The sequence below is a fragment of the Amphiura filiformis genome, chromosome 11, assembly GCF_039555335.1.
Source record: "Amphiura filiformis chromosome 11, Afil_fr2py, whole genome shotgun sequence".
In the NCBI taxonomy this organism is placed as follows: domain Eukaryota; kingdom Metazoa; phylum Echinodermata; class Ophiuroidea; order Amphilepidida; family Amphiuridae; genus Amphiura; species Amphiura filiformis.
The window spans coordinates 6,970,588-6,981,242 of NC_092638.1; the positions used below are offsets into that span (position 1 = coordinate 6,970,588).

Below are 10,655 nucleotides of genomic sequence, written 5' to 3' on the forward strand. Positions count from 1 at the left end.
AGAAAGTAAGCCTTATACCTTAACATTTATATTGACAAGGGTCACTTTTGTAAACATGTGAAAAATTTAACTGTTTTCACTGCTTTTTTTTTAATGGGGGAAAAAGTAAAATATTTCCTGCTACAGTCTGTCCACATAGAAGTACAAAGTAAATAGATCTTGGAAACTGGAGGTATGATAATTATTTAAGTGCAATGCGTGTGTAAATGCTTATTTGGTGCGCCTAACTGCTGCGCTGATTTGAACTTGCCAAGTGCACCACGCCTCTTTACGCATCACATTTTTAACACGCAGTGCGTAGGACGCAAAGCATCGATCCCGATGCTACAGATTTGGTTTGTACTTCTATGTGGACAGACTGTAGTATACAATTAGTGCTCCACTGGAAACACAATTTTTTAATTTTTTAGCCTTACATCCCTTTGGTAATTTCACAATCACAACTTTGCACACTGATACAAAATAACACAAACATTATAGCACAATTTGGAGTAGCGATTTAGTTTACTTATATAATATTCGTTGGAGTTGTTTGTTAGTGCCATGGATTCTATCGTCAGCTTTTTCTGCTTTGCCTGTGATGCGCTCGATATCATCTTCTTGTTTGTCTAATTCGCCTGTCAGTCCTAATCCTAAATCTTTCAGTCTTCCAAGTCCTTTGGATAATTCATCTGAAAGTATAAGAACAAAACATTTACAAAGTTAATATATGTATTACTTATGTAATGTCCTCCACTCCAGTTATCTGTATCTTATTGGGAGCATCCCAAATCAAGCAGTGAATAACTTTTATCCTTAATCTACACCAAATATCAGTTTTATGTGAATTTTATGTATGTCCAATCCACTCAAGCCAATGCAAATGAATGCATGCAAATGTGAATTGTGCAATGGAAATATGTGAACATGTACACATGTATCACTCTAGATCAGGCCTTCTCAACTAATTTATTTTAAGTGCCAAAAATTTTAGTGATTATGAAGTGCCAACATATGTTATGGGATGACTTTGCAAGTTAATGAGTGCATATTGCAGGTAAGATGCAGTGGTGAAGCTATATCGGGGGTCCAGGGCGCAGTTCCCCTGGAAGCTCCTGGATTTTTTTAAAGGCCCAGGTTAGGCATTTTCACCCTTTTATTAAAATTACTGTGCACCACTTCGACTGAGAGGACCTGCTCTAGATAACATTATTGGCTGCATTAAACCCAGATTTCCAAATTCCTTTTTGGAGCGATTGCCGAATAGGGTGCAACTCTACTAGTCTTATTACAAGACTGCCTTACCCCAACTCTAAACCCTAACCCTAAACTCCGTAAACAAGGACTGGACTCAAGTCTAGCAAGTTGCACCCTATTCGGTAATTGTACCTCTTTTTGTACCTTTTTTAACATTATTGGCAGTCAAGTTATGCTTTGCTGAAATATGCCATATTTTGTGCCCCTTATTTTTGCCAACATATTTCAATTCACAACTTCTGACATACAGCAGTGTAGATCAAGTTATGTCACATAAAATGTTTATTGAATGTCAGTACTTATTGCTTGTAGTTCTAAACATAAAATATCAGTAAGGTATAAATTTATTCTGACACTTCAATCAAAGCAAGTGAGATATACATGTACTGTAGCATTGTCATTATCTTGCTTTGATTTCATTTAGATTTTCACACATTCTGGCAGGGTCTTAGCTAGAAATTCAGGTTTGCCCGCCATTTGAATAAATTTGCCTGTCCCAATTTGACCTTCAAAACATTTACCAGACTTATACAGCCCATTGGGGGTTCAAAGAGTTCAAATATGTGCTGCTATAGCCTTGGTTACAAACATGGTCTACTAAAAATGTTAATAGACTTTCTAAACACCTACAATTATAATGTAACATCTTTCAAAGGCATTAATTTTGCCCGTCCCAGGGGAAAAAACTCCCCGTCTAAAATGACGGCCAGACGGGTGGCTAGCTAAGACACTGCATTCTGGGATTTTCTGAACACTTCTTTAATTGTACAAAAACAAAAATATATCAATAAATGCTCACCTAAGTTGCCATCCAGTTTTTGATCAAACTGTTGCCTACTCTCTGAATACTGTCTAGGTTGACCAAATCCGGAATCATACCCGCCACCACTGGCTCCACTCCCATACGAATCATATCCTTCTCCGTATCTGTCTGCAGCCGGAGGGTTCGGATCGCGTACTCTGAACGCTGGATGCTCATCTTGGTTTGTCCTATCAACAGGTGGCTTTGTCACAGCACTTTCTAATTTACTTGGTTGTCGCGGAGGCTCTTCTACAGTACCCGACTGATCAGGCTTCCTGGAGAAATAATTCTTGAATCCACCAAAAACACTCTTGATGGAGTTGATGTGCTTCTGACTCACTGTTAAGTCTGCATTGATTTGATCTAGTTTCTTTTCAGTACTTTGGAGTTGCTCTCCTTGTCTCAGTAATTCCTGCAATTAAAATGAACAATGTATAATGTATCCATATATTAAAAGGCAGATCAATTCATGAATGAATTCTTGAATATAACTTTGGGCAACCAAAAAAACACCCCTATTCATGAAGGGTCAATTGGTTGGAATTATGTGAATTTTTAAGCTTTAAAATCTATTTCTTTACAGTGAGTGTCCATGGTCTAAAATTCATAATTATAGTCAATAATGAATCAAATGTATCAATGTAAAAAGTGACAGTTTAATACTAGTATCATCATACTGATCAAATTCCCCAAGAGAACCACTTGTATTTCAAGTGGCTATTTAAGTAACAAGGGTCTTTTTTCATGGCCAGGAGCGATACACAAGTATCTTGTTTAACTTTAGGGCCTACATGTATTAATTTATGGTATTACCTTAGTCTTTAGTTGCACAGATGTTACACATCTCAAATAGTTACTGTTGCTAAACTCAGCACCAAGAATAGAATTCAAGATGCCAACAAAAATCAATTAAATTGAAGGTGAAATTCTGGGTGAAATTAAAATTGTACACACACACAAACCAACACAAGTCACAAAAGTCAAAACGTGTGCTTCATCATCAGCAGTCTCAGCAGATCTCTGATCACAGGTATTTTTGGTGTGCAAAATAATTACAATACTTGCTTATGATGGTAGGAAAACAACCAAGAATTTCTGAAAGTCCTGACCTTGACTAGTACGAGGAACCCATACCGTAGTAGCTCTGCACAACGGTATGGGACAAAGTGTATACAAAAAGCTAGTGCAACGTAATTGCACCATGGTTTTCAATTAGAGTTTGCACTAAAAAATACAAGGCTCCTGTAGCTTAAATAGTTGCACGCTTGTCATGATATTAATTACACAGCTTCTTGTACTTCTTACCTAAACTTCTATGCTTGAAATTTTAATAAATACTCCATTACTTTATCCAGAATAAATAAAAATTCATTAGCACATGATCCAAGTCGGTGCACCCAAACTGAGATGGCACTTCAGTGCAAACTTAGATAGGGCATCACCAATAACGAAAATGTCATACCGATAAATGATGTGTCTGTTTGCCCGTTTTTTTTTAAGTTTGCCTTGCGAACTAGACCTTGACCTTATCGCGAGTGACAAATTGAAATCCCGTAAAATTCTTACATGAGCAGTTTCATTGCCAACTTCTTCAGCTTCATACATCAATCCCAGAGATTTATGTGTACTATTCAACATATTTTCTTGTCTTCTTTGGATCTGATTCTGTAAATTCTGATAACCCATCTGTTCCTCGTCGTCATCTGCCCCGAAGCCCGATGTATTTGGCCTCCCAAATCCGTCATCATCGTAGCCACCCCAGCCGCCTGTATTTCCTCGTACGGCATCTTGATCGTCCGACCACGGACTCGCCGATGAGCCTTTGGCTTTCGAAACGAACACAAAATCGTCTACATTGTCGTCAAAAGGATTCATTTTGTTTAAAGCTTTCCTGTATAAGAAAGGTAATAAGCTTTCTAGTTGTTTTGGTAAGTTTTAACGCAGATAAATATGTGCCTAAATTGCGAAAACAGTCACTGATTCATCATCACAAGTTCAGACAGAGACTGGTTCAGATCAATGCGAAATGCGATCAGGAGATGTACACATGTTGCCAGTCCGTTTTTCACATTGACCTATCTTTAGACTGGGAAAATCATTCAGGTGAAAAGCAAAGGAAAATTGCGGTCAAAAAAAGGCTCCAAGGCCCGTCAAAAGGAAAGGGCGAAAAAAGAAGGGGAAAAAGGGAAATAATAGAGGGAGAAAAAAAAAGAAGAATACTGTTTCCTGGGGGCTTTTTGCAATAAAAAAATAGGGCTAGGGCCCTACAAAAAATTGTGTTTTCTGTAAGCCTAGGTGATAAGAAAACCTTTTTTATATTCATTTAGTTATAAATGTTACTATTTTCAGAGGGTAAGGCCGTATAAAATTAATGTTTTGGTTCTCGTCCAGAGGATTTTCATGAATTGATGAGGGAGGGAGGTGTTTTTTTTTTTTTTTTTTTTTTTTCAATGTAAAATTAGCATTGTCAGTAGTTTTCGGTCTTCTCCAACAGTGCTCGAGGAAACGATGAGGCCTTTTTTTTTTTTTCAAATGTGAGATTCTGAGGATAAACCCCTAGAGTACCACAAAAGACTTGGAAGTGATCTTGTTCTCTAATAAACTTATTTATATGTATGAAGATTTCATAAATCATTCCAAAGTCTAAAAAAATTGAAAAATCTAAAAAAATATAAAAAATCTGACAAATCCCAGAAATTGAGGAGGGAGGGGACGAGAACCAAAATATTAATTTTACACGGCCTAAAGGGAAAGGTATTATATGCACCTTGAAGATGAATTTTTAACAATTTATAAAATGACACCATAGAGGTAGGCCTATTTTAATTTATATCCAAAAGAGAAGCATTAGAAATGAAGTAAAACAGACTAAACAGTCAATTTAGAAATTAAAATAACTTACATTTATCCAAAATGGTAACAATTGAACAAGTTGATTTAAATCAGTAAGTTAAAAAAAATCATTTGATTTAAATCACGATTTAAATCGCAATTTAAATCAATTGATTTAAATCGCACCAACTCTGAAACAAAGCCAAGATTAATAAATAAATGCACAACTTATAACTTCCATAAATCAAACAAACATTAACCATAGATTTTTAGCTATCCAAACATTTAGCTCCGAGTCCAGACAAATAGCTGAGCACTATTATTTTTTGGGATTAAAAAGTATAAAAAAAATAATAGGCCTAGGCCCTACATGTATCCTGTTTTGTCAAATGAAACATTTATGAGCAAACTCATAGCCTATCACAATTGCACAATTGTAAGAAAACTGGTAAATCTGGCATTTAAGACAAACGACGCAACCTGTAACCAAACCTAACAGGATGCGTTGCTGCTTTACAATGTACTATAAATTTTATGTTTTTACTAACAGATTAAAAGCTAAAATCACTAATATCAGTACATTCACTCCATCAACAACACAGCAACAGGAAAACTTCGATGACCCGGCCCCATGACCTATGGCCTCTGTCGTTATAGTTTAGATATAATTATTTTAATTACTTTAAAAAAAATATATATTCATAAATTTTGAATTATAATATTTATTAATATTAAAATATAGTTTTGAAATGGTATTTTGATAATAATTCTCTGATCTTGTAGACATAACATCCGATATCAAAAAATAGTTTGCGGAAAGATGATAATAAATGACGTCATGTGGCAATAAAATTCCCGTTGCCATTTTGTAAGATCAGAATAATCCTAAATTTAGTATACATAAAGTGGCTGGAATCATATGCTGGAATCATAGACCATTTAAAATGGTCTATGCTGGAATCAACCTGCTGGGTCAATAAAATTATTATGCACAATAAATTGTGTCCACAATTATTGTTTGGGAAAAATTCACTACGAAGTTAATGTTTACACCGGGGGATGGGAGTTTTAACACGGGACTGTCCAAATTTTTCTAGGGGTGCTTGAGGAGCTTAATTTTTAGGTGGGGGGGGGGGTATGTTTACGGGGAAAAGGGGAAAACTATAGGGGGAATCCGAAAATGTTGAGCGGATGTGAGTGCGAGGGGAAATTTAAATTTTTGTCAGATGTTTTGTCAAAATTCAGGGAGCCATTGGTAGAAAATTTCGAAATGGAGTAAAATTATATAGGCCTATTTTGTTCAAAATTTGCAAAATCTCAAGGACTATTATTAACGCAATAATTATTGCTGGCTGAAAGGGACAAGTTTTGTCAAGCTGAGAGGAGGGATTTTGCACACATTCATGTGACACCTTTCAAATAAAACACTCTCACTTATAAACAGTACAGAAACGCTCTTTCCTGCTTGCATCACAATATTATCTATTTAGGGGCGGTGGCAGTGCATCATAATGAATTAATTATGAAAATTTTGAGTTACCAGCCCTTAATAATTTTTATTAGCGCCCCTCTTATTTTGATGTAAAACATTATGACCTCCACCCTATTTTTGGTATAAAAATTATATATTCCCCCCAATAAATCCCCCGTATATTAATGACCCCTGGTCACCCTTCCATTCCAAAGAACTTAATGACAGCCCCAATTTTTTTTCATCTTTACCGCCGAAATTTTTATTTTGCAAAAAATGACCCCCCCCCCCCCCTCAAGAAAGCTGGCCCTGGATATAACTTTTTTTAAGGGTATATAAACCAGGTATTATTCGACTTGAAAAAAGGGGCCTATTAAAAATGCATTAGGCTTCAATTGGACCTTCATTTTGCAAAATTTTCCAACCTCAAACCCCGGGCCTCAAACACCCTCTGCGTAGTGCCGTATTTAGCGTTAGCTTTGGATATTTAATTATTTTCTTTATTTTTTACCCAGGTAAGTTGGGTGGAAAATAATTAAATGTCCAAACCTAATGCTAAACGGCGCCTCCGCATTAGTCTCCTACACAGCCAGTTTGCGTTGGTCTGACACTCGTCGATCCTCCTAACAAACATGTATGTTCGTGATAGCCACATACAGTCTGGCCGCGAGACTACCTCCGCATAAATGGTCGATAGCGCACGCCAATGGCGCCATCATCGTTTATTTATTTTCATAATATAATTTTTTTCCTGAATTGTAGTAGGGCCTATTCTCAAAATGACTAATTTGAATTTAACACATTATAAACAATTGTCTGGTCCAAAGGTTACCGGGAAAGGTTAATCTGATTCATTCTTTCTAGCTTTGCCTCACTTGCTTGTATTTCTTTCAACAAGGGATTTTTGCGACTGACCACACAGTATAGAAAATTTATTTTGATTTACACAACTGGCAACCCAGATGTCAACAGCTGACGACGACAAAAAATACGAGATTGGCGAAAACAAGTACCAATTTGCTACAAGAAAGCGGTTCGTGTGATCTGTCGATTGACGTTTTTTGAGAAAAAAATCTGGCGTTTGAGGTCAGTTTTGTAATCACTGTTTTTTTCTCTGCAAAATATTTGACCGGATGCTATCACAGACAAGCACATAAGGCTAAATTTAATCTTGTTTAATTTTAAGCTTATTGAAATCTTATAAATTTGACATTTGGATGTATACGTCGAACAACTGAATACATGCACAACGTACGGACCAATATATTTTTGTAAACATTTTAGGCCTATAACAAAATGTATATTTTCGTACAATTGTACAACTATCGTTTCTACCCTATGACCTATAAAAGTTACCTGTTATCAAAGTGTCCATAAAAAACTGGTCATCGTAAGTATCTTTGATGCTGAAAAGTCACGATATTCACGCAGGGACAGGCCGAAAACCTTACCTCGATCGTAAAATCCAGCCCATGCATGTCATAAATAATTCATTATTGTATTGTGTAAATGTCACTGATTGTGTCGACGATTGTTATTGCACCTGTTACAGCAGAAGTCATGCTGAATTTATACTCGATCGCTGGATCACCATGTGAATTCGCTTATTAAAAAAAAAACCTCTACGACCAGGTTGTTAAGCATCGAGCACGCTGACTGGCTTAGCAAATATCCAATTATTTTTGTAAACCAATCAGGTTAGACGTACTTTACTGGCGGGTCACATTAATTCATACCGTAAAGGCCGTCGCCTTCATCAGCCCTCGAATTAAGGATCTGAAGGGGCACGGCAACTTTTTAGGGCAAGTTGATAATTGCCGTGGATTTTCACTGAATAGGCAAGGCAGCATGGCAATTTGTAATATATCAAAATGGCATCAAGGCAACTGTTGAAAATTTGAGAAGGGCACCAAGTAGGCCTGGCATTTTTGGGTAATTTTGTACCCGGGTACCCGCCGCAATTTTCGGGCGGGTAACCGGGTACCCGAAACAAAAAAAAAAAAAAAAAAAAAAAAAAAAAAAAATTTTTAAGTTTTTATTTTTCGGTTTTAGTGTCTCTGGACCTATAATATTTACAGTAATTTCATGGCCAAACTGGAACACTATAAACGCTAGTGGCTCCGCGTTAAACACGCGAGAATATAACGCGGTACAGAAGAGAGCATACACGCGCCTTACATTGCGTACACGCTTAGTACGCTACATGGACGCAACGCGCATGTTCCAGTTTGGCCATGAAATTACTGTAATATTATAGACCTAAATGTTAGGATCATTCATGGTTGACCTAAAAAAAAAAAAAAAAAATTTCAAGATATTTTGTTATTTTTTATATGAAAATTGATAATTTGTATTCATGTCATAGTCTATTAATGATTTCAAAATGTATTGAATTTGAATGCATTTTGAAATCATTAATAGACTATGACATGAATACAAATTATCAATTTTCATATTAAAAATAACAAAATATCTTGAATTTTTTTTTTTTTTTTTTTTTTTTTTTAGGTCAACCATGAATGATCCTAGCATTTAGGTCTAGGTCCAGGGACACTACAAAACCGAAAAAATAAAAAACTTTAAAAAAAAAATTTAAAAAAAAATTTCGGGTACCCGGGGAGGGTATTTCCTACCCGGGTAATGTAATCTCGGGCGGGTACCCGTTTACCCGACCGAAAATGCCAGCCTTAGCACCAAGGCAATTTTTCAAAAGCGAATAGATGCATTGCCGTCAGCTGAATTCGACACCAAAGTAAAATTCGACTCTCAACTTTACACTAAAACTAAAATGATTGCTTAAACAACCTGCTTTAAAAATAAGCAATCAATCAAATATCAACAGTTTAATTTACTTAAATTTTGCGATCCCTAGAATTTCTGAGCTGCAAAACTGACTCGAAACAGCGATGAAACAGCTGTAACTTTGGTAATATTAATATTGATCAAATTCGCCGGGATAAAAACTATTTCGTGCAAAAAATATCTAGCGCTCGGCCTACATCTAAAAGATAAGACGATACCGGAAGGGTATCGCCATCGGTTTGCAATGGGAAGTCAATGTTTGCTAATCGAGAGATTAATTGATTTGCCCAGCGCTCAGATTTTGTTCATGACACGAGGTCGAGGAAGCTTAGCTGTTTAGTTACTAACAGCGTTTCTGATTGGTCGATAATGCGCTGAAGGTGTTTCTCTGACCAATCGAGAAACCAGATAATGTATAAAAGCCGATGTGATTGGCTGAATATATGCGCCACGTAGGGGTAATGAATATTAATTCACAACAAACTATTGTGTATACTGTGATTGATAGCTGGGTTACGATGCTCAAAATAGCGATCGTGTTCAATATTTTCGATCTAATTTTCCACAATTTTGCGGGGATTTAACCAGTACTTGTTAATGATTTTATAATGAAGGGCAGGGCTGGCGGCTAGGGCACCCACGGCAACTTCATTTAGGGCACGACAAGTGACTGCCGTCGGTAAAGGACATATTTTGAGGGCATTGCGGCAATGGGGGTGGGCACCCACGGCAATATGCCGTCGGTGCCGTGGGTTAATTCGAGGGCTGGCCTTCATTGATTGGCTAACGATTGCGATGAATGGTGTTTGCAACCAATCACAAAACGGGTTACAAATAAATAAGGCGCCCATCGGAAATTTAGTGTGACGTCATGCCACGAGGTAGCCGGAGGCTTCGCTTTTCTGCTAGGTTTAAAAGCGAGTGAGTGGTATAAAGTCAGTTTCACAGCTGTGATTTATGGAGCATATCATAAAATCTCTGAGCACATACACAGCGGATTTGACAGATAAAAATGACATTTGCAATTCTGAGCAACGGGATTCCATGAAATTGAAGATTATGTAAGTTATTCTACAGGATCGGTAATAATTAACAGCTGGTCTGCAGTATTTGAAGTGCATTGAAGTTTGTAAGTTTGTGACTTCGTACGTTATGTGCAATAGATATTACAGGAAGCTTAAATTGGCACGCTTTCCTGCAATTTGTCTGTCGCTTACGAAAGTTATTGGGAGTTCAGGGCTCATCACACCGAGTGTGACGTGACCTCGCTGGGCATAATTTGGATGAAAGTTATGATTTTGATGTCGTCAACTGCATCTTGGTTCTTGGTTCGATAATCCTTAAGAGCTGATCTCAGCTATACTAGGATTATTCTTTTGAGTAAAGGTTGCTTATTTGAACTGTCCAATATTTTGCTGAAGTGCAATTTTAGCACATTTTTGATGCGATCACTTCATATGTTTATCAACATGATCAACCGTTCAACGCACTGCCACACAGGCTTTTTAGTAC

At 36.8% G+C, this 10,655-nt stretch overlaps 1 protein-coding gene across 1 annotated transcript; it reads right to left on the bottom strand.

The window, feature by feature from the left end:
* Positions 1–288: 288 nt before the first annotated feature.
* Positions 289–4,032, bottom strand: LOC140164279 (synaptosomal-associated protein 29-like). Its single transcript, XM_072187548.1, has 3 exons — positions 3,605–4,032; positions 2,036–2,450; positions 289–671 (listed from the first exon to the last, which is right to left on the bottom strand). Exons 1-3 carry the CDS (start codon positions 3,911–3,913, stop codon positions 505–507), a joined length of 891 nt encoding a protein of 296 aa, XP_072043649.1. The 5' UTR covers positions 3,914–4,032; the 3' UTR covers positions 289–504.
* Between the last annotated feature and the right edge of the window lie 6,623 nt (positions 4,033–10,655).

Excerpts from the sequence above, each read along its gene's own strand:
- LOC140164279 (XM_072187548.1), bottom strand. The coding sequence starts at position 3,913 with ATGAATCCTTTTGACGACAATGTAGACGATTTTGTGTTCGTTTCGAAA. Across the intron at positions 2,451-3,604 it reads TTGGCAATGAAACTGCTCAT|GAATTACTGAGACAAGGAGA; the intron begins GTAAGAATTTTA and ends TTTTAATTGCAG. Across the intron at positions 672-2,035 it reads AAAACTGGATGGCAACTTAG|ATGAATTATCCAAAGGACTT; the intron begins GTGAGCATTTAT and ends TTATACTTTCAG.